Source organism: Lepisma saccharinum, chromosome 4 (genome assembly GCF_977018435.1).
Source record: "Lepisma saccharinum chromosome 4, izLepSacc3.1, whole genome shotgun sequence".
Lineage (NCBI taxonomy): Eukaryota > Metazoa > Arthropoda > Insecta > Zygentoma > Lepismatidae > Lepisma > Lepisma saccharinum.
In genome coordinates, this window is record NC_139232.1 from 108,254,240 (window position 1) to 108,279,558 (window position 25,319).

The 25,319-nt window shown below is 38.4% G+C and overlaps 1 protein-coding gene across 1 annotated transcript in view; it reads right to left on the reverse strand.

Moving 5' to 3' along the window:
- Window positions 1–25,319, reverse strand: part of Sos (Son of sevenless guanine nucleotide exchange factor) — a 121,785-nt gene that overhangs the window by 59,419 nt on the left and 37,047 nt on the right. Inside the window, exons 13-20 of the mRNA XM_083121087.1 lie at window positions 22,279–22,386; window positions 20,965–21,119; window positions 19,441–19,597; window positions 18,740–18,847; window positions 16,827–16,982; window positions 11,291–11,473; window positions 6,032–6,149; window positions 5,098–5,267 (exon numbers count right to left, since the gene is read on the reverse strand). Of these exons, the coding sequence (XP_082977213.1) occupies window positions 5,098–5,267; window positions 6,032–6,149; window positions 11,291–11,473; window positions 16,827–16,982; window positions 18,740–18,847; window positions 19,441–19,597; window positions 20,965–21,119; window positions 22,279–22,386 (1,155 nt within the window). The remainder of the gene's footprint in view (window positions 1–5,097; window positions 5,268–6,031; window positions 6,150–11,290; window positions 11,474–16,826; window positions 16,983–18,739; window positions 18,848–19,440; window positions 19,598–20,964; window positions 21,120–22,278; window positions 22,387–25,319) is intronic.

Sequence of the window (25,319 nt, forward strand, 5' to 3'; positions counted from 1 at the left end):
GATTGGATGTCTCTGCAGAGCTGGGAAAAAATTAACGAGTGAAAAATAATTAAGGAGGCAATGAACTCAAGCAGGACAAGGGCAAGGAAGGGAGAATTGCAAACAAAGTATACAGAGATGGGTCGAGAAGTAAAGAGTAGTGTTCGTAGGGATCAAAGAAATTGGGTAGACAATCTGTCCCAGCAGGCGAAGGAACCAGCAAAAAAAAAAGAGGAATCTTAAAGAACTATACAACATCACAAAAGTTCTGTCAAGGAAACAGATGCAGAGAAATCGACCAGTGAGAAGTAAAGATGGTACCCTCCTTACGAATATTGAGGACAAACTGAAAAGTTGGAAGGAGCACTTCTCTGCAATCCTTAATCGCTCTGTGGATGCTCAGATAGACCAGGGGGAAGAGGAAAATGAAAATGATGGTGATGTTGACCACAGTGTACGAATTAGGACTGATGTTCCAACAGTAGGAGAAATTAAATAGGTTCTGAAAGAGATACGTAATGGTAAAGCAGCAAGTGTTGACAACATATCACCGGAAGTGATGAAACGTGACGAACACCACAGCAACTATGTTGCAGCTCTTATTTGAGAAGATATGGATAGAGGGAGAGATGCCTAAGGACTGAAGGAGTGGCCTGTTGGTGAAGCTACCGAAAAAGGGGGACACATCCAAGTGTGACAACTGGAGAAGTATAGCACTTCTCTCCATTCCGAGTAAGATCTTCACTAGAGTTATGTGGAGCAACGTATAGAATGGTAATGTCTTCTGTACACAGTTTTCGTTGACTTCGAGAAAGAATTTGACTCGATCAACAGAAAGGCAATGTGGAAGGAAGTGAAACAATATGGAGTGCTCACAAAAATTCTTGATCTTATCCGAGAAACTTATTGTGATTATACATGTAGAGTTATACATGAAGGCCTTTTATCTGAGCCAATAGATGTGCAGTCTGGAGTGAATCAAGGTTGTATATTATCACCCACAATGTTCCTGATTGTGATTGCAGTGATGCAAAATGTAATAGGAGGGAAAAGACAAGGTATCCAATGGGGATTGAATAGCAGACTAGAAGACCTTGATTTTGCAGATGATTTGTGATCATGGTGATATGCAAACAAAACTAGCAAATTTGATAGGAAATGCAAAGAAAGTAGGACTTTTGATTAACTCCAAGAAGACCAAGGCACTGAGGATTAACTCCACAAAAACAGACCCGTTTAGTATTGCTGAAGAGATTATTAAAGATGTGGATAGCTTTACTTACCTGGGTAGTGTGGTGGCAAAAGACAGAGAGGCTGCACAGGAAGTTTCTCAACGTATCCAAAAAGCAAATGGCACCTTTGTGAGGCTCTATCCAGTATGGAAAAACAAGTTCTTTCTTTCCTTCAAGATATCTATGAAAACCAAACTTCGTATTTTTTGAAGTAATGTCAAGTCTGTACTGTTATATGGGTCTGACACATGGAAGGTAACAAAAACGATCACCTCCAAACTACAAACCTTCATCAATCGCTGCCTGAGAGAAAAATTGAATATATTTTGGCCAGAAGTGATTCAAAACTTTGGAGAAACAGAGGTGTGCATACAAATAAAGAGGCAAAAATGGAATTGGATAGGGCATACGTTGAGGAAGGAAAATAAGGCTGTCGAGAGGGACTAGACTGGAACCCGCAGGGAAGAAAGAAAAGAGGGAGGCCTAGACAGATGTAGGAAAGATCTGTTCACGCTGAGGCATTGGAGGAAGGAAAGAGCTGGAATACAGTGAAGAGAATTGCCGTCAATAGAAACAGGTGGAGATGCTTTGTTTATGCCCTACGTTCCACAGGGAACAACAGGAATTAAGTCATAATTGAGAGAAGTGGAAGAATAGATGAGGAGGTAAACACAGAAGAGGACAAATAGGTGGTGGACTCTATCAGTGTTTGAAAATTAGTATGGAACAGGAATGTACCTATAAAATGCAAGAAGGTAATATATAACACATAATTACTATGAACCAATAATTATGTATGGAGCAGAGACTTGGAAAATGACAGACAAAAGAAAGATGTAGGCAGTGGAGATGAAATTTTTAAGGAGTGTATTGGGAAAGACTAGACGGAATAGCATAAGGAATGAGGAGATCCAAATGACAGTGGGGGTGGTGAAGGATAGATCAGGCACAGATGAGATGCTTCAGACACATGAAGAGGATGGGAGCAGAAAGACTGCCAGTAAGAGCTTCCAATGCACAAGGAGTGGGAGTAAGGGGAGACCAAACGGTCGGTGGAAAGAGCAGATAGTGGAGAGTGTGAGGAGAAGAGGAGAAGATTGGAACACTATGGAAAGAGAGAAATGGTGGAAGACCAGAAGAAAATGGAGAGGTTGACTTCTATGTAGACTCGGCCAGAGGCAGGAAATGGAGAAGGATGATGATGACTGATATATTATCAGCAAATCATTTTAATCTATTTAAAAAATGTGTATGTATAGAGAGCATTCTTGGAAGGACCCTGCAGGAGGAGGCAACAAACCCATCCAAACAGGATAGTTTTGTCTAGTGGAGACAGTCTGAATTGTCTTTGAACTGCCAGAAACTATGTGGCAGGCATAAACGTATTTAGAGGGGGTTTCCGAAAGACTTGTTTAGAATTTGTTTAATCGAGTGTTACTTATTTCTGCCGAACTTAATATTAGTAAAGATTATATTGTGATCATACGGCTTCGAATGACAATACCACTACCTATAATAGTATGCATAAAATATTAACCTTTAGCAAGCCGACAGTTGATATTCTGACCATGAAAGAATTTTGTTGACGACAGACAGTAGATACTATGACCTGCACCATTCAGCAGCAATTAATATGCAATTTCTTGAAAACTACACACAATACTTCAGTTCTGTCTTTCTTGTTTGTTAGTACACATATGCAGGTATGGTATACTCGAATTACAAAGCAATATATATCCATTGTTACTATTATTAGCAAGTGCCATTTGAAAAAGTTGTTTCCCTTTTGTTACTATGGAATAAATTGAAAGTAAAGAGCTATAACTCCTCAACCACTGTATTTCTTTGAAAAATGTAAATTTTACATGTAATAATGTGTAAAGAGCAACACTTTAAGCAACATGCAACAATTAAGGGGTCTAGGGGCAGGGGAATACGAGGGTAAAGGCCCAAAGTTCATTTGGGCATTACATATTCTCAAACAGTAGTATCTTGCCATGCTTCCCTCCAAATTTGGTTCATCCAGAATCCATAGGGCCGACACTACAAGCAAAATTCAGGATAATTGTTCTGTATGCTAGCAACACTGTTGCTCTTATACATTATATTTTTTTAGCGAAGAAGTATCAGTCTGTTTTCAATTAAACTTTGCAGTGTTGTAGGAACATACGACGACTATATACTGCATTTTCGTTTACTTCGGTCTATTAGGGGAGGCCACAGGGGCATGCCAAATTTTCTGGAAAATTTCAAATTTTCTTTTTCTTCCTCTTCTTCCTTTAACACTAATTATTGGGAGGTACAATGTATAAATTTTACCTCGGCTAAGAGCCCTGTCCTTAAGAAAGAAAACAAAACCAATTTCATCTCTCTATGGCATTTACCTGTAGTTCTCGAGCTACGATTTTTTTGTACTTTGTGGCAAGTTTGAAAAGCATGCACTTAAAAAATTCCCATCATCAGAGGCTCCATCCGCTAAAGGTTAATTAGGAGCTACTTATGGTGGTAGTAGTATTTGTAGTAATTATTTTATTCGTTAATTTGTATGCCTTGTTTGTCAGCATAAGCACTTACTGCTAACTTTGTTAAGTCTTGAATTTATTGTATCATGTTAATATTTATATATAGCATACTGTTTTGTTAATTACCAGGAGAAATTTATTCAATAAATATTTATCTATTATTTTCATTAATTTCCTTTCTAGGGCAGTTGTTTTCATACAAACTTTTACGATCTTAACTACACCTAAGCTAGATAATGGATACTCGCTGTTATATTTCTATTCTTAAGCAATCTTATTACCTATTCATGTAATAATAATAGCAACATAATTTTAATTTTAATAAATTTACACATTTAATTAATATTATTTTAATTGATTTAATAGTTATAAGATAAATATTTAAATTTAAACATTTCTATTACATTATTATTATTATTTATATATCCACTATATGCACAGACAGGCTAATCAGGATGGAAACTACAGTTTAAAGTGGGATCCAAACCACTGTGTCTCAGATGCGGGATTCCCTGATTACAAGGTGACAGCTTTATCACTACACCATCAGGGAGGACCACCCACCATCGTGAGGAAATTGGGGAACTACGAATGAGTAACTGCTTGGATGATCTCCTACCTCGAGAGTGGTCCTCACAGGCAGTTGCACCAAGGGTTATTATCAGGGAGGCTCCAGATTACAAGATAAAATGCATTACTGCTCCACAATTCCCAATGTAATCCACACTAATCACCATGCATCACACAACACACCCCAGCATTTCACATGTCAGGCACTAGATATTAGAACTCTCACAAGCAGAGTGTAAGCAATGCAGTGACTTGGTACGCCTTCTATCCCAGATGCAACTGAAAGCAGTGGATCTTTGACATGAATCAGTCACAGGAATAAATGTCTCTATTGATGCTTTGTTACACCTTTATATATAGCTGTATCCATCCTTACTTCTACAAACACTTTGGTACATCTGTAATTGTGCAGTACAAGAATATTTCTGGTACTCTACAAACATATGACTTAAAATGTGAAAACACACCTTAATCTGAAAAGTAGACAGTCTTGCCTGCACTCAAATCATGAAATCGGAACTGAACATTCAACAGTACGAAAAATTAAAGGCTGCCGATGGAACTCAAAAAACTAGACAGGAATTAAACTGACGTCAGCTATCAAATAAGAGTTGAAGCCCTAACCTCCGAAGCAGTGTTGCAGACGAAGTGTCTCTTCTTCTTTTTAACCAAGATCCATTCATGACAATCAAAACAACAGAAATAATACAAAGAACTACACAACCTGATTTTGAATAAGCCTGTACATTTCACTACAGAACAGAAATAATATAATACAAAAGTTCTGCACTTACCCTAATCCTTGTTTCCACACTCAAACAGTAAGGCTGGTTTTGGTACTGCTGTATTTCCCCTGTGATCTCTGCTACTTTCCGCCTCTTGCTAAAATTAATTAATTCAGGAGCATTGGGAAGATAGTCTGGATTTCCTTCTTCTATATGTAAAATATTTGTTAGATACATACCTAGAATAGAAAGAAATAATTGCATAATTAATATATTTAAAAGTATTCCAATTTTATAAAATATCAATATAACTTGAAGTAAAGTATATGTTAATACCTATTTCTTTTCTTCCAATACTTTAGAATTAATTTTGCATGCAGCTGATTTTTCTCAATGTATACTACATATTTCCTGAGTATTTGCTACTGAATAAGTATAATTTTGAGCATGTCGCTTATCAAAACCCACAGTTAGGTTCACATTAATAAATCTACTTCTTCTGCTACCACTGATCATTCTCCAAAAATATTACTTAAAAAGTTCAAAAATGGTATATCTTAATTTTTTGTTTTACAAAACGTGCATAAAATACAGTGAAATCTCGATTTTACGTTTTTCAGGGGACCAAGCTGAAGAAACTTAAAATACGGGAAAATGTAAAATCGAGGAAAATTTCTTAACATTTTACTAAGTTGGAACCATCAAAATTGAATGTATATTGCAGGAAAATGTAAAATCCGGGAATGTAAAATTGGGGTTCCACTGTATAGAAATTTAATTAAAATTCTTGCCAATTCAAATATAAATTTCAGTTCAATTCAATGTTCTAGTTAATTCCTTCAATTATCTACCAATTTTAAGCTCTTCAAGAATTTCAGATGTTCACAGTTATCAGAAAATAAATATGAATATCAAAATTACTTCAATTCAATCCATATCACCAAGTTTTTCAAGTAAAAAGATTAGCTTAAAATCAAAATATGAGATACTTAACACCACTTACCAAAAAAAGGAACACAGGGTGGATTTATCGACCTAAGTTTCTCCTGATATTTCCTAAAGTGGTCATTATTTAACTCTCTAGCTTCTTCCAGTGCTTTCTCCAGACGAGCAGATATTGCCTAGAAAAAAGAAGGGAAAGCATTCTTGAAAACAATCTAATATAGGATAATGTGTGATGCAAGAATCAGTAAGAGATTAACTTAACAAAACAAAGGTGCAAGGATTATATATTTATGTTCACTGCAATTATAAATTAGCAGAATTCCTTACTAAGCTACAGGTTAATTGCAGAAATAAGAGATAAACAAAAATTTTACTAATCTGTGGATATTTCTTTATCAGCCGACACTTATAGAGAATCAATTATTAATTTGTTCCATACCTACAAGAAGTCCAAATAAACAAGAATAATTAATGCCCAATTCAAAATATCAGTTCATTATAACAAAGCTTGAAATTTACTAATTTCAAGGAGCTCAACAAATTCTTTGAATGGATTTCGATGCAGAAACTTAATATATAAATGTGACTTATTTAGTAAAACACTGGTGCATTTCACATATGAATATCAATATCTGAAAATGGAATGTACTGTGATCTAAAAGTAAAAAGTAAAGTGCTCCCCTGTGCATAGCACCATGCCATGAAGGCCGCACACTTTCTTGATATATTCAAAGGTTTTGATTGATTGATTGATTGATTTAGTTTATTTTACTTCACGTTTTGTGCCTCTTGGCTAATTTGCGAAGATGGGGATGAGTGATGAAATGATGAAATTGATGAATGGACATTCACAAACAACCAAGCCCGACCGGGATTCGAACCCGGGACCCTTGGTGTCGCAGCACGATGTGCTAACCACTCAGCCACAGGGTCGAGCCGATATATTCAAAGGCAATTACAAGGAAACCTATACATCTTAGGTCCTCCCTTACATGAGATCAATACAACACTGAATATTAATAAATATAAACAATGCCATATTTTATAAAAATTTCAAAGATAAGAAACTGAATATTGCAATCACTTCCAATATGCCAATTTCAGTTTCATTTTCTTCTTCTTTTGCCTTTTACTCTATCCAGAAGCATGCAAAAAATTACCAAACACCTCTCACAAGTGAAAGCACACAATATGCACAAACCAGACTCCTACTCTGCCAAATCAAAACAGAGTGCCACCAAGAAAACCTTCTTCTTTTATATTTATGCTTACCACTTAACTTTTTGTGTGTATTACCAGCAGAATTTTATAATTTATGGAGCACAATTGCTTTTGGCATATAACTTACAGAAAATTTCTATTTGATGGGTATCCAAACAGTGTTATGGAATAATACTCATGTACAATGCACACACTTTTCAAAAATTTTTGACCCCAAAACTGTGGTGCGTAATATGCATGGAATAATTCGGATAGCCAAGATGAAACCACATATTATGTTTTTACTATGTCACTGCATATAACATGTATATACGAGGGCTGCTGGAAAAGTTTCTCCAATCAATATGAAAAAAACATGAAATTCCGGGAATGGCTTTATTGTTTTTCAAAGTATTTACCCTTAAGATCGATACACTTTTGCATATGCTCAAACCAATTTTGAAAGCATTTTTTCCACTCTGAAGCTGATACCTCAGAAACTGCTGTTCGGAATGCATCAACAGCTGCTTCAGGCGACACAAATCGCTCACCACGCATCTTATTTTTCATGTGTGGGAACAAAAATAAGTCATTGGGTGATACATAAGGTCAGTACAGACAATGAGTCATTAATTTAACATTTATACTGGACAAAAACAATTTGGTGTGCTGAGTGGGAACTGGCATTGTCGTGGTGAAGAATAATGTGACACAATTCATTGATGACTTCTGGCAAACAAATTGTTGTATACCACTCAGTATTTACAGTCCTTCGATCTTCTCAAGCTATTGTTGCCACATGTCCGGTATAACCGAAGAAACAAGCAATCATTTGATTGGCAGCACACCTCGAACGAACAACTTTTGTTGGTTTCGGCTCACTTTGAAACACCCAAACAGTGAATTGCTGTTTAGTTTTGGGTTCGTATGAATAGATCCAAGTTTCATCCCCTGTAACGATGTAGTACACCAAATTTGACTTGCCTCGGTTGAATTTTTTGAGCATTTCTTTACACAAATTTACACTAGCCTGTTTTTGAGCTTCGGCCAAGTTGTGTGGGATCCAACGGCTTGAAAGTTTCCGTGCGTTCAGATGACTATGCAAAATCGTATGTATTGCTTTCACGTCAATGTTCAAGGATGCTTGAATCTCATGGTATGTCACATGCCAATCTCTCAATCTTTTCACTCACAGCATACTGGCAACAACAGACGTGGATGGATGACCTTCACGAAATTCATCACTGACAAAATTTGCAACCACGCTGGAATTCGAAAAACCAATTGTACACAGTCCTATTGGATGGTGCTTCATCCCCAAAAGCCAAATAAAGTCGCTCAATGCATTGTTTCGGTGTTAAACTACATTTCAAATCATAAAAAATCATTACCCGAAAGTCTTCATGAGAAATTTCCATTTCTCACACGAAACTACAACCTTAGTGACAATGAAGTTCGACCAGTCACAAATATAGGAGTGTGTTGTGAAAGAAGGAGAACACATGCATATGCTGAACATATTTTATTCAGCAGGCTACATGGAACAAAGGAAAACATAAATTTCCGCTGCAACGCAGCAATGTATGGTGTCCACACAAAATAAAACATTTTCGTCCATCTACACGTGACATTGAAGTTCGACCACTGTTATAGGGGATCCTGTTTACCATGGTGTGACGCCGCCCCGTCGGCGAATAACTGTGGCAATGCATCGGGGCATGCTGCGGACGAGTCGTTCAAGGTATTCCACATCGATGCGGTGCCATTCCTCCTGTAGGCAGGCGATAAGAGCAGCCACTGTCGTGGGTCCCCTATGTTGCACACGTCGCTTAAGAACACGCCACACATTCTCAATGGGCGAGAGGTCGGGACTCGATGGTGGCCATGGCAGAGTTCGCAAGTGATGGCGAGTCAACCATTCTCTTGTCAGCCGCGCTGTATGAGGCCTGGCATTGTCGTGTTGAAAGATGAGACGCCGCCTGTGGAACAGGTGCCTTCGCACTGTGGGAAGATGCCGCTCCAGTATGCGTGTATAGGCGTGTGCATTCACAATGCCCTCACAGACGTATAGTGGGAAAACCCCAGATGCCGTCATGCATCCCCATACCATCACTGACGCAGGTTTCTGTACTCGACGTGCATAACATTTTGCTTCATTCTGTTCCTCCTTCCGACAAATGACTGTTTTCCGTATTTTCCCGTACACAACATTGAAAATGGATTCGTCCGTCCACAAAACCCTGTTCCACTGCCGAAATGCCCATCCCCGGTACATTCGTGCCCACCGTAGTCAATTGCCTTTGTTCAACATGGAAAGGAAGGGTTTACGTTTCGCCTTGTACACTCTGTAACCGCATCCCTGTAGGTAACGACGAATGATTCTGGTTGACACTTCAATGTGAAAGCGTTCGAGTCCACAGTCGTAATTCAGCCACAGAAACATGATTGTTGGTCTGGATATAGCGCCTAAATATCCGTAGGTCACGCACGCTCAGCTGGCGTTTTCGACCGGGGGCCTTACCTGGCTCTGTAGTACCCGTATTTTGGTGATGTTTGATGATGCAGTGGACGGTTGACTTGGGTAAGTTCAGTTGGCCCCCTATTTCCCGTTCACTGAGTCCATCCCGTTGCAACTCCACCACTCTTCTCCTCAATGGGTGTGCCCCTGGCCCTGGTGACGATGCACTGCGGTTCCTCGGTGCACAGCACACGCTTATATACGGCGAACTCCCTTATCGTGTCCGTGACGTCATGCTTCCATCGAATGCGCCACTATCTGGAATTTCCCATATGGGTCTGGTGCCTGGTCGAAGTTCAATGTCACGCGTATAGTTCCCCGTTTTCGTTCTTTACGTGACCTTGGGTGCAATATGCTGGGATCACGATTCTTGCCTGCTCACACGCCTCCTCTTACACACATGCGTCACTTCTGCGGGTCACCCATTCCACCGCCTATGCCTCTGTGCATTTAATCACGTATTCCTTTCTGGTCGAACTTCATTGTCACCAAGGTTGTACTTCTTGAAACTGCTGTGAAAAATAAACGAATAGGTTTAAACAAACAATCAAAGATAATTTAAACATAAAAAATGGCTATTCTTCCGATTTTTATAATAGTGGAACACTAGCGCCACTGTTTGTGGTAGTTTGCAGAAACTTTTCCAGCAGCTCTCGTATCAACAAACACAAATGCAAATTGCCAGGTTGAATTTCTTTAGTAACAATAATTTTTTTTAAAAAAAAAACACTATGAAAGTGAAATGGTCATTTCCCACGATTTTTCACTTTGTAACAGAACATTTCGCGACACCGAGAAAAGTAGTGCCATTCTGGCAGAATTCGAACATGCACCTCCCGTCACACTTCCTGAATGCTGCAAATCCATAACAATTTTCATCTCGCTTTCTTATACTACAGAATAAACAAGGTGGTTACAGAAGTGAAAGCTTTGGGATGGATGCTAAGAAGTTGGTTACTCATTGAAGAGGTATGATAGCATTCACTCCTGATCAGCATAGCAACAGCTTTACGACCTACACCTAAGAAAGCCATTTCTTGAACCTGATTGTATTGTGCATTATATACGAGATGTAATTCTTTATCGCTTTTCCCAATCAAAAAACCAGGGTGCGCATTACACATGCAGTGCATTATACACTCATAAATACAGTATGTAGTGGGTAACACAAGACTAAATGATCTTGGAAATTCTTTAAGACAGAAGTTCCTATTGTAGAAGAATTATAACAATGAAAAATTACTAACACAACCAATTTTATGTCAATGAAAATAAGCTTTGCTACTTTATTAAACTGATGTGAAGTTATACAAGGTATTGTTATTGCATGTATACGTTTTGGAATCCAAAATCAGTCTGCCACTGAAGAATAACATAGGTCCAAATTATCCTACAATATAAAACACTCAATGCTAATTTCAGATATGCTTAAATCTTCATTAATGACTTAAGTGAAATAGAAATATTTCCTACGAAATTTTAACAGCAGCATTGCAGTACTTTTCAGTTTATAATGTCGACAATCTTACACTTTGAATCTACATATTCCAAAACAGGGTTGTCAAAAGAAATATATACATAGAATCTGCAATATCTTACCTGAAATGTAAGCTTTAACCTGAAGACAGAAGCAGAGCCCATGGCACTTACAACAGCTAGAACGCCATTAAAATTATTTAAATCCTGAAGTACCATCATGATTTCAATCATTCTAGACACTACAGCAACCCTTTCTTCAAAGTTTTCTGCTTCGACGATGTTCTTTTCAAGCCATCGAGTGAACTGGAAACAGAAGCATACATGTACAAAGCAGAAAAGACACAGAACTAAAATAGAAGCTAATCAAATTTAATACGTTTTTTCTGGTTGTCATTGGATATTGTAAAATATCCAGTGGCTACCAAAATCAATACAACACCAAAAACAAAATTGTATGGATAAGCGAATACTTCCTTTCAGTACATTAAACATGTTCTTATCAATCAGAAAATAGCTGGGACTATTTCAAAGATAAATAGGAAGTCAGAACAGCTCTAGTAATGTTGATACAAAACAGGTGAAAAGTTGGTCTTTTATTGCCTATGTGAAGTTTCGTGTTTCTGTGTTGCACAATTGTATAGTTTTTTTTTTTTTTTTCAGATTAATTTTGAAGGCTCACTGCTTCATTCACTAAGGGTACGGCATCTGGAATGGAGAAGTAATCAGAGAAAAAACTATGCAATTGTGCAACGCAGAAACACGAAACTTCACGTATGCAATACTTAAACCGGGTTTACCACACCCATCATGAATTGGTCTTTAAAATTTTCAATTAAACCTTAGATGCCAAGCTATTTTCTCGGGTGTTTGCGCAAACACCCGTGGGTTTTCAGTACGAAATTTAACATTGTACATAACATTCTAAATAAAATTTAATATCTCAGAACAGTAGAGTTACAAATCATACCTTATTGTATTCAGCACAGATTTGGCTATGAAAAAAAGGTAAAATTTTAAATTTGGCTGATCCTCACGACCCCCCCCCCCTTTTATCCATCATCGACCATCTGTGAAACAGAAAGACAAAGGAACCATTTACCATTCCGGAGCTTGTGTTTTAGGGTTCAGTATTGAAGAACAAAATGCTTCTTTGAAAATGTATGAAGAATCAGAAAAAAACAACTATTTTTTCTGTCCCCCCACAACATAGCTATAACACAATTTCACTTCACTAATTACGGCATACCTCAAGGCTCATGTAACAATCAAAACATGTTTCTCTTCTCTGAACATTACCTGAGACGCAGTACGTTTCAAAAGTCACATGCAACATGAAAACACTGCTTGGTCATTTAAGGGTTAATGTGATGTTTGTTTCATGTTGGTCTAGATCTTTTATGACTGATAAGAACGCTTCTTTGTAATTTCAAACATTTCACTTCAACTTTCCTTATTCACCACTGAGTGCTACGTCACTGCTCAGAGGGCATTGACCTGCCTGCCAGTTTTGGCAATGGCAATGGCAGTTTTCATGTGGGGTTCATATTTTTGCACACATATGCCTATACTGCCCTCTACAACTGTGGAGGAAAGGCAAAAGAATTAAGCCTCCTACATCATAGTACAGTGGAACCGTAATTTTACATTCCATAAATTTTACATTTTCCCGCATTTTACATTCAAGCTTGATGGTCCCAACATAGCAAAATGTCGAGAAATATTCCTAGATTTTAAATTTTTTCAGCTTGGTTCCCTGAAAAACATAAAATCGAGGTTCCACTGTATAGGCATCAGTACAAAGTGCTTATTTCTCATGACACAGCTCATGCTTCAAAGTGACCTGACGTAAAAAAGATAGAAGGAAGGAATGTACTTTATTTACTACTAGCTGATTGCCCGGATATGTATTTATCCCAATTTTCTATTAAACAGGAAAATAATGAATTCTAACTATAGTGTAAAATGAACTTGGCCCTCAAAACTTTGGATTCCACACTAATATCGGTTGTTTTACATGTCACCGCCTTCCACCCCTAGTGGTACCAGAGGTGTCTTAAGAGTTGAATGGCATTGGGAGTGTCACTATTCATCTTAGCGACCCCGAAAACTATGGATTCCACACTAATATTGGTCGATTTCGATTATTTTTACATGTCACCCCTTCCCACCCCCACCCCTAGGGGTGCCAGTGGTATCTTACCCCCACAGTATTTCTCTCCAGATTGCAAGTGATATGTGTACCAAGTTTGGTTGAAATTGCTCCAGGCATTCGAGTTATGCTGGAACATACACACACACATACATCCATTTTTATATATATAATAAAATAAAAATAATAGAGTCAACTCTCGATTCTACAACCTTTCACAGTTCCCGGGAAAAGGGTCGTTATTTCGAAGGGGTCGTTATTGGAATTTGAACCAATTTTCAGCTTAAAGGGAGCTGAAACGGTCACAAAGATGCCTAGGAGATGGCAACACCATTTATCCTGGTAGTTATACAACCTGTTATGCACAGGATGTGTGTTGTGAGAAGGAAAATAGAACATGAAAAAGTTTTCACAAACGAGAATTTAAAATAATGTTACTTTCTTTCAATTGCGCACAGTCGTTGCTTTCCAGGAAATTCTTACAATTCTAGTTCATGAGAAACCCGTTTGCAACGAGACCTATGGAAAGGAAAACAATCTCTCGCTTATTGCAAGCAAAACTCAAAGAATCTTGACACCAGTCACGCTGGCGCCAGCAAAAGTCGGGAGATAATCGGGCAGAATGAATGTTGGATTTTATAGGGGTCTACTGGAGCATTGTCTGTTACAAAATTAACTTGTAAGATTAAATTTCTCGGGAGAAACAACACAATCTTTCTAGGCACCAGACTAAAAAATAAAAGGCGGGGCTGTAATTTTAATTTTGGTTCGGCTGTGTAAAATACATCGCAAAAAAAAAGTCACGTTTTCTTTGCTTCAACCAACTTTATTTACCCTCCCCCTATCACATTCAAGGGAGCAGTCCAAACTCCTTCCTTGACTTGTATTGTAATCCAGTGTGAAAAATTAAACGTGCAACTTGCGATCTGTCGACCCAAAGCATATTCTAGGACAGGTCGTCCCAGTCGAAAGTCATTCGGGTTTGGAATTGAATTTCACTGAACTGTATATTTAGTCCCGATTAGCCCATCAGCATAAAATGAACTGAAACTGCGCATTTTCACATATCAAAATGGTAGATCCTTATTTCCTCTCACGTTAATCGATGATTTAATGTTGGATTTAGGAGTATTCTCGATGTCAAACACCCACTCCTCCAAAAGTGTTCCCCTTGAATAATGTGTTTTTCATCGGTCTCAGAGACCATTCCTACATTGAGCACTTTTTCTTTCACATGAATGGTTCTGAAGAAAAGCGGATGCGAATTAAATTTACAGTTTTGCTTAAAGGTGCAGAACATGAAGTTATTTTAACTCTTGTTTTCCTTATCGAATTTCGTTATCAAATCAAAACAGCTTTGCGATTCAAAACAATAACATTTTCCTTCACTCTGGATGAGTCATTGCTGTTATCGGCAAGCAAGAGCTTTGCAGACGCTAGGCATCCTGAAAACAAGGAGACGGGCTGGAAGTTCGAGCAACAGGTGGGGAAGAGAAAACTCCCAGCATTTTAAAGATAAGGCAACTGTCAAAGACCGAACTTTTAACAGCAGTGTAAAGAAGAAAGAAATGACCCTTGCTTTACGTTTTAGCATACAACAGACAATAATACGGGTAACATTTCCTATGGAGACAACAGCATAAAAAAAAAAGAACTGAATTCTGCAATTATCAACATTGCCTTATCAACATTGCCGTGCACACCAGTGGCGGAGAATGAGCTGGGAAAAGGAGGGGGGGAACATTTTTTTTTTTTTTACTTGTTCTATGGTTTTTGTTCGTTTTCAAGAATATATCCAGAACTGGTTGCCCCATTTTAGACGTCAAAAGAAAGGAAGAGGGGTTGGTGCCTGTAATCAGCCCGTGTGCACACACGAGCAAGAAAATCGTGGCTGAAACAATCGGCATCGCTCCCCCCCACCCCCCCACACACACACACTTTTGCTGACAGGAAAAAGGGAGAAGTCAGTCAGCCAACGGAACACTTTTATGGCAGATATTACGACATCAACACAATTAGAAAAACGTATGAAGTGGGTAACGGGAGTTATGATGCACGTAAGATCGAAGTAAACTTTTGTGGAAACCTGGATGACAACTCATTAAGCAGGTCAACGATCTTTAGTTTGCCTAACTGGTTTTGATTATCTCTAACAGTTTGAAGGGAACAAAGAACATGTTTTGAATGAAAGCGGTTAACTCACGGGAACCTACTGAACTCTAGGTCAGAGCGGGACAGATTTCCAGGCACCACGCATCTGTATTTTGGAACATTCCTGCGATCTTATCTCTCAAGGTGGTGTATTTATCGATGAAAGAGCTTGATCTGCCATACACATTGGCAAAGACTGCAAGTCCAGCAGTCATTTCGGGCTGTCCCCCCCCCCCCTTTCCTACCCGCGAGTTTTCAGCAGCTCTTAGGACAAGGAAACAAGTCAAGGTCAATTTAAAATAACATCCAAGCACATTCGCTCTTCTCTTCTCGCATATCCAAGAGCAAGCGTGGCAAAACAAGCCTGGCACCCTGGGTAGCAGCCGTCGGGTGCAGGGTAACATTGGTGCGCTTGAGGGAGGGGAGGGAAGAGGTCAAGTGCTATTGGATATCATTCAAGCATGGTGCGGTGGTGTCTATTTTTAGTTCAGACCCAATTGTGAGCGGTAGAGCACTCGTGAAGGGAATGAGTGGGGGAAAAAAATGCATTTTTCAGCCGATTTCCTTCAATTTTTCAACTTTTTTTTCCAAATTTTTCAACTTTTTCTAAATTTTTCACGGTTCCCGGGAAAAAGGTCGTTACTTCGAGGGGGTCGTAGAATCGAGAGTTGACTGTATATAAGATAGAAGATTTATAAACATGAACAGCATTCTGTGCAAAATAAATGAAAAATGTGAGTTGTTCATAATTTCAACGATAATTAGACTCCGTGAAAATGTTGCACAGCATTTTTACAGACCTGTCAAAAGACCAAAATGCAGACAAGTAAAAGCTGTTATCGGTAAATAAATTCCAACTGATATCAGCTGGTACCAATACACTGACATTGGTATCAACTATGTTCTAGTTTTAACAATCACTTTCATAAAGCACTCTTGCAAAATTTCTTGTAAGCAAATAAATGTACTGTTTAAGTTTAAAAACAATAACTTATTTCCCAGCAGAATGCATAAGGAATGATTTTGTATCAGCTACTGTGTACATGTTAACTGTCAGTACACTTTAGATATTAACAAGAACAATATAATTAAGGTACTCACGTTTTCCGCGAAGCTGTTTTACATTATTTTCTATTAATTTCGGTAGCCACTGCCACCATCCTCGTTGGAATTTGTTGCGCCAAGCAACAACACAACAAATTCCAACGAAGATGGTGGCAGTGGCTACCAAAATTAATAGAAAATATAATGAAAAACAGCTTCGCAGAAAACATGAGTACCTTAATTATCTATTACCACGTCTCTCATTCCAATAGTATGAAAAACAATATGTAAAGTACACCCAAGACAACTTACATTTGTTGTGTGCTTGATCATACGAAGAAGATTCGGAGACGTCTGCTCTTTATTCCTCTTCGTCCAAACACTGCCCACAAGCTCAGAAGGTTTCACAGCACGGTACAGATCGAATTCCAACAATGTGAGCTGGCGAGCTATCTCAATTGGATGAAGCTACAAATGAGAAACATGGCATTAGCTTCCTCCTGTTCTTTAGACAAATAAAAACTGGCAATGAGAAACAAAGTTTAACAGAACAAAATGTTAATGCATTAAGTTAATCTCCTTTTGCATTTTGTTTATGTTGCTTTTCTACATCTCTTAGTTAATGGTGATGAAGAGGATGAATAGACAAAAATAGATGAGAAGAAACAATAAAATATGCATATTTTAACCCAGGATCAGATGGGTGAAGAAAAGTAATATAGTTGGATGGGTTGGGTGTATCAAACCCAAAGTGAAATATTCAGTTCAGAACTAAAAACTTAATTTTACTGAAACATATCTTCTAAAAAATATAATAGTATATACTGTACTCATGTAGTATTACAATTGAAACTTTACTTTAAATATCGTATTCTATGTGACCATAAATATCTTTTGAACCACCAATGTTAAAAATGATTTAAGCAATAAAGGTCTCAACAATACAACTCAAGACATCTACAGGATGTAGCCTGAAGGTACTGAGAGAGACAGTATAGTATCTTGAGAACTGTATTAGAGGTTTAGAGAAATATTATCACCTAGATCCCACAGACCCAGCCCATCTGTTCTAGGGTTAACCTAAATTTGAACATAGGACTTCCAACTTTATAGTGTGTTATGCTGTTCCACCAAAGAGAGCAGCCAACGTTGTTCTCTACAAATTACATGTTAAAGTGTGAATACAGGGTCATTCAAAAACAAATCCCTGGTTTCAAAAAGTAATTCTGTACACGTCAGTGTGAATATAGGTTCATTCAAAGATAACTTCCCAGTTTCAAAAGGTTACATATGTGCAGGACCAGTCCTGATTGGTCTTGTACTTCTACATTATCTTTATATTTTGACATACAAAAAGAAAAAAAAGAGAAGTGCTCCCCTGTGCTTTGCACCATGTATAGGGGTGTGGAGTTAGGCCACACTCTTTCTTGATCACAGCTGAAGGTGCCCCCCCCTTCCTGTGGTATCCACTTTATACAATGCTGGGTGGGTGCCGGAGCCACTTAAACAGGTAGGAAAAAATTCAGTCCCCCCCCCCCATCGAACGCACGTCCCTCGCATATGTATTAGGGTGGATCAAATGAAAACGGAACAGGGGCCACAGAATGAAATCAACAAAGTTTATTTCAAACGTAAACTCCAAAGTTAGACAAGCACTCGTCCCACTGTTTCACCAAGCGGTGAATACACTGCTTGTAGAACTCCTTTGGCTGAGATCTGAACCAGTTGCAAACATTGTCCATGACTTCATTGTCCAAGTGGAAGCGCTGACCCTTCAATGCCTTTTTCAATGGACCAAAGATATGGAAGTCACATGGCGATAGATCAGGGATATATGGTGGGTGTTTGAACACTGTCCACTCAAACGTCGCCAACGTGTTCTTTGTTAACATCTGACTTATGTGGCCGCACGTTGTAATGCAGCCAAATCATTCCAGAGGAAAACAGGCAGGGCTGTTTGGCCTTGATTGCTGCTCGGACGATACTGCTGCCCGACCACCTATGCATATCACGTGCTCACATGCGACTATCTAGGGCGAGTCCATTATGCAGTAGGGGTAGTTCCCTTACCTCCCGCCCTACCTCTACCTACACAAGGTTGTCGCCACACAGATACATAAATATAACCCAATGCATCCACTGTTCCATTCTCATTTGATCCACCCTCATATTTTGACTTATGTTTAATTAATCCACAACAACTGTCTTCTCATTTTATAACCTACCGTTAGAATAGTCCAATCTTCTTCAGCACACTGTATATGTCTTTCTATTGGAGGGGGAGATCTGTCAAAAGCAAAGGTGATCTCTCGTAGATGCTCTGTTGGATCAGACTGAAATAAAAGAAACATTCATTAATTTTATAAATTTAAGGAAAATCACAACTACGGCAAATATAATAAAAATATCAAAACACACATAGTATATGCAGAAGACTAGTACAGATTCCATTTGACTTGATGCAATGTGTACGTAAGTGTTGAATTATCAGCAATAAGCAAATTGCGCTTGTTATTTTCTAGTGATTCATTTCAGTTATTTAAAGAACAAGTGAGTTAAATAAAAAAGCAATGTGTTTGATTAAGATCAATTGTTGATACATGTTTAGCCAAGGCAACTTCATTTCAAACTGCTACATTTACGAGTGTAAAGAACATTTCTTTCTGCTATCAGACCAGGACTACAAAAAACACCACAAAAATATATCAGAATTCAGTATCTAAACATTCTCTTTAATATACACAGTGCACGAAAGGACTATCTGCTGAATGTCAATGATTAATAAAGAAAACAAAAAATAAAAAACAATATACACCAAGCATTCATTTGCATAACTAATTAAGTCATCATTTAATCTTACAAGCGCATGTACAACTTAAACACACTCGTTGGATCTTACAATAGAGCATCATTTTTAGGTCCTTACCCTTCTTTGAACAATTTTGAGCACAGAGTCCACCCACTTTCTCATGGACTTTCCATTGACTGTATCCAAGAAATCGTGAAGCTTCTCTAACAACGTTGGGTCCCTCTCAAAGTCGTAGAAATGATGATCCACCCAATGCCTCAAAACATTTAAAACTCTGAAATTAGATACCAAAAACATACTTTTAACAAGTTGCACAGAACAATGGAATACAACTTTTGGGGAGTGAGGGTGGGGTGGGAGGAATACCTAAACCACACAAAAGAAGAGAGCTGGATTGTGTAGCTCAAAATTACGGAGGGATCTAAGTTTGGGAACAATGTAGCCACTTTTAGCTGGTCACAATTCTTCCCAGTTCTTGAAGTTTCGCAAGACCAGAGGCATTCCAGAAACATACCCAGCCCTTACTGCTAAGTCCTTGGATTAGGTTCAGGATATTGTGTGTGTGTGACTTGTTTTTATTGATTGCTTCAAAGGTAAACACACTCTTTCTACTCACATACACAAGACTGTAGCTTCAACTTCTTATCAAGTAGCTCCCCAACTGTCTTCCCCAACATTTGATTTGAGTTTTGTTATTTAACATTGCTTTTCTGCCACTTTTGACTAATAGCAACGATGAGGATGATTGATGACATGATGAAATTGAGAAGGGACACTTACAAAGAACACCCATGCCAAAGCTGAGAGTACAGACTGTGTTAACCACTCTGCCATGGAGGGTGGTTTCCCCAACCAGTAAGGCAACCGATGCCCCCCTCCCCTCCCCATCCCACCCTAAGTGTGTCATTAATAAAGACTCATCAGCTAAAATATAATACTTTCATGGCATTTTGTAGACAGAACTGTACTAAGGTGAAGTTGCAAAGTGACCAAATTCCCAAACAGGTAGTGAAAGTGTAAGAAGACAGTAGTGAAAAGGGAGGAGAGGTTGAAGATAAGAAGATTGAGAGGTTTGATTTCTATGCCAACCTAACCAGACACAGGAAAGGTTGATTTCAATATTACATAAAATCAAATATTACATACGGATTTTCATCCAGATTTGTCTATGTAACTTGTAGGATAACCTAGACTCCAGAACGTGTTAAATTAGTAGTACATAAAACATAGAAATTTAATCTTTCATCTTCAAATATTCATGTCCCTGTGGACCACTACTATTCTAGGCTTCTTGCTAGTAAACTTTGGTTAATAGCAATAAATATAAGTTATTTTGAACCTTCCCTGCTAGGAAAATTCATCTTCTCAGCAATGATGATAATGATTAACAAAAAATAGTTGGAAAAATTTAATAAATATTACAAACAAAGACAAAACTGTGTACAAAAAAACAATGCTTGATAGTGATTCAAATGGCCATAAACATCACAGCCCAAAAGAGCATAATCTTAGCAAAGCAAATTCCTGAGTAAATGTGAAAAACTAACTCACAAATAACACATCAATATTTCCAGTCATGAAGAAATATGTTATTTCTAGTATATTTTGGATGAAAAGAAAAAGCATTCAAACTTAACTCACCTAAACTGTACTGGTTGACAATATTCCTTCCTATATCTTTTCCAGTCTTCTCGTTGGGAATTTTTCAGATTCTTATCAGAATCTGTGTCTTTATCATCATAAACTAAGGATGGATCAGGAATGTTGAACCTTTCTATTAACAAATTCAGAAGTTCCTAAAATAAAAAATAAAACGTAGTAAGAAAATTACACAATTTTTTAGGGATGAGCCAATATGAAATTTTGGCCGATTCCAATAAAGTACCAATATAAAATTTGCCGATACCGATAACAGATATTCTACCGATCCGATATAAAATTAGAAATGGTTCTTGAAGAACCTGAAATACATTTATCTCCTTAATAAATGTGTGTTTCGTGGTGACTACAGTGCAAAAGAAGTTGAATATTTAGACATTTACTTTTTTAGAAAGAAGGGCATAAAAATTACAACAGAATGGCAGAATTTTGCACTAAATTATCAGATATTTATCGATATTTCGGACTGGTAAAATAATATGTAATTTTACCGATAAACCGATACACCTATATCGGCAGATACTGATAGAGTACCGATTAATCGGTCCCATCCCTACAAATTTTATAAGGAATTGTCCCATACAGCAGTCAACTCAAAATGAATAAGTACAAATATCCAATCTCTTAAAAAAATTCAATCACACCCAAACTATATGATAATTATCTTTACTGTAATATGAGATCAGCAATGAGACAGCCTAGGATGCCAGCTTTAGCAAAAAAGAAATAAATCAATTCTAATTTAAGGTTTCACAGGAAGCATTCCTTCCATTAATTTTTTAAAACATTCTTAAAGTCCAATATTTATTATATCTCCACATTGTCAAAATTCTACACATCACTTATACTCTGACAAACTAGTATACTTCAATCTTATTATAACATGCCCACAATACAAAGAGGCCCTAACCATGATGGTCATTAATACCTAAACAGTTCATGTGTTTCGTATGAAAAATCGAATCTACTATGCATGATGTACACACACATATTTGTGGTAATAAACATTTCAGTACAAAAACTGACTTAATTCCAGGTTTAAATTCATTATATAAAATAACTTTTCAGCATTAAAATTAAAATTTGATTTAGAGACTTCATTACATAAAATGCATAGAATAAATAAATTATTTGACATATTTTGGTTACTTGAACTTTGAATTAACAAGGTTCCCCTGCATATAGGCACAGAAAGCCAGGGTCCCAGGTTAGAATTTTGGTCAAAGAATATTTTCACTAAAAAAAATGTATAATTGTTAGACTATCTTCAGATATTTACAAAATTGAACTACCTACCTGAGGTGAACAGAAACTCCTGTAAGTAGTGAGGAAAGTACGAACAAACATTGGATCAGCATAGATATGATACGTTAGCCTTTCCACTAATTTGTACAATGTTGCCCCCTGGAAGAGAGAGAGGAAAAAAATGTTCATAAAAACATGTATTAAAAAGGTTCTAATATATATATCACTGAGCATGTATAATACATTACACACCACAGTGTTTCAACAGTACAAGGCTAATAAAAAGAAACAACATTTCTTGCCTTCCTGCAAATTATGAAAATGCAACAAATCTGTTCTCTAAGTTCACAATGTAAATTCAAATCTACCTATAATCCTAAAACAAGTGTGAATAATTCTGGCACTATTTATTAGTTAACAAAATTGGGTCATAGCTGACAAATTAATTAAAACTAATTACTGGGTTATTACTGTTTCCCTGCACTTATTAAAATGTGGCAATCCTATTGACATGACAGGAATGTTAGTACAGTGATTACAATAACAAGAATTTTAACACTAAACTACTCCCAGATTTGGGAAACTAAAATAGGATTTTCTTCTTAATATGAAAAATATGAGGGCCATTCATGTCAAACCTGGACTTTTGATTTTTCAGAATAATGGAAAACATTTCTACATCTAGAACTGAACTAAACTCCATGACGCAACAGACCTCGAAGAGCCAGGCCCTGCCAGAGCAGCATTTTCATTGGGTGACGTGTTGCCTCTTGTCCCCTGGCTTTCTTCTTTGAAAGTAGCTCCCCAATTATCTCACGATGCTGGGTCAACACCAACATTTTGGGGGATCCCACCGGGAATTGAACCCGGGACTATTCACAAACCTACCGCCACAGCTTCACCCTCCCCTTTTTTATGTGCGAGTGAAGTATTTAAGTCACCAAAAAAATTCAGTTTATTTTTATGTATCAGTTACTTCCACCTGTACACAAAGAACTTGATAGAGGTCTCGTCATCGTTCGGAATTCTTGATTGCGCATGCATAATTTCAGTTACCGTCGACCAAGCTTCTTTTACTTGAAGCAGTTGCAGTACAAGATATTGGTCCTCGCCTCGCAGTGAGTAGTAGTTCAACTCCCTCCCCCACTTTCTTGCGGAATCGGCACAGCATGCATATCCCTAGCAAGATTTCATGGTGGTTGCGGTAAACGCGGTTTAAAATTACTTACGTGAAATTTAAAAGATTTCGTAATTCCACGTTGCACAATTTAATGGTTCAATCCTATTAATTTCGAAGATCCACTGTCTTCATTCACAAAAGGGTACGGCGTTTGAAGCGGAGATGGTACCGCGTCAGTACATTGTTTGTTCCCGGGCGGCGGTGGTTGCAATTTTTCCCGTTCGGCAGCACTGGCGCGCGCATCTTGGTTTGCGTCGTCTGCTTCCTGTTGTCCGGTGGCGTTGCCAGCTGGGGGTTGGGGGGCTGGGCCGTGTTGCTCGGTAATGTGCCGTTCCTGTTCCCCGCGTGGCTGGAGGGGGGTCGAGTATGTGTATAGCATCTTTTCTTTTTCAGGTCGGGGATCTTTCTGAGGACAGGGTGCCAAGTTGGGTGTGCTTGTCCATTGTCCAGGTTTAGTGCTGGTTTCTGCTGGATGATAGCATGGGTTTCTTTGATGGTGTTTTCTATGACAGAGCCGGTTGGGTGAAGTATGGATATGGAGGAGATGGTGTGGTTGGTGGAGTGGAGGTGTTGGGAGAGGCCTGATTTAGGTGTGTCGTTTTTGGAATCTTTTACATGTTCGTTAATCCGTTCTTGGACGGTGCGGATGGTTCTGCCAATGTAGGTGTTGTGGCATTGGCATGTGGTCTTGTAGACACCGGGGGATGCAAGTTTGGGTAGGTAGTATCTCTTGAAGTTGGGTAGTGCCCTTCCGATTTGGGATATGGGTTTGTGTGCTACTCGGATGTTGAAGGGTTTGAGGGCCTTGGCAAATTTTCCAGATGTGGTGGAGTGGTATGGAAAGGCGATCCATTTGGGTTTAGGATTTTGGTTCGGGTTATCTCTGTTTCTTGGATGTCTGAACTGGGTTTCTGTTTTTGCGCACCACATGGATAGTTGGCGCTCGGTGTAACCGTTGTTTAGGCCTATTTCCGTTACGCACGCTATTTCATCTTGCAGGTCATCTACTGTGCAGCTGTGTGTGAAGGCTCTTCTGTAAAAGTTCATCCATACTCCAGCTTTCTGTTTTGGTGGGTGGTTGGATTTTGCATGGATATACTGGGTGCCCGAACCTGGTTTCCTGTATACGGATGTGACGAACTTGTCTTGGAGTCGTCGGATGCTGAGGTCGAGAAAGTTGAGGCGGCCATTTTGTTCCCTTTCAACGGTGAAGTTTATGTTGGGATGTATGTTATTGAGGGCAGTTAGGAGAAGGGTTAGGTCCTCTTCCTGTTTGTAAATGACTATGGTGTCATCGGCATATCTTTTGTATCTTATATGAGCAAACTCTGGTTGGGTGAGAATTGACTTCTCGGCCACATGCAGCACTATGTTGGATAGGGGTGCAGAAAGGGGGTTGCCCATCGCTAACATGCCCAACCTACTAGCAAACATAAACCCACAGTGCACAATAAACTAAGGAACACAACACAGGAATTCCGAAAGTGGCTACAGGACAACAAATGTTGGTGCATAAAATCGGACAAGGGTAATCAATATGTCATAATGGGAAAAGGCCAATACAGTGACAAAATGCAAGCAAAACTAAACTCTGACGGGTACAAAAAGCTGAAACGTGACCCCACTAGCAGATACAATACAGCCATCCGCCGAGCCATAGATAACTGTGCCCTCCTTCAAGATAGTGAAAAGAAGAAACTAAGGAACACCCACCCCAGCCTTCCCTGTGCATATGGCATACCAAAAACTCACAAACCAGGAACCCCCTTGAGAATCATAGTGGCCGGCTTCAATCAACCAAGTGTCCACCTAACCAAATGGCTCCTCCAGAAACTGACCGCCCACAATGACAAACTCACCTACTGCCTAAAAAACAGCCTCGAGGCAAAAGAATTTGTCACCTCTTTTGTCA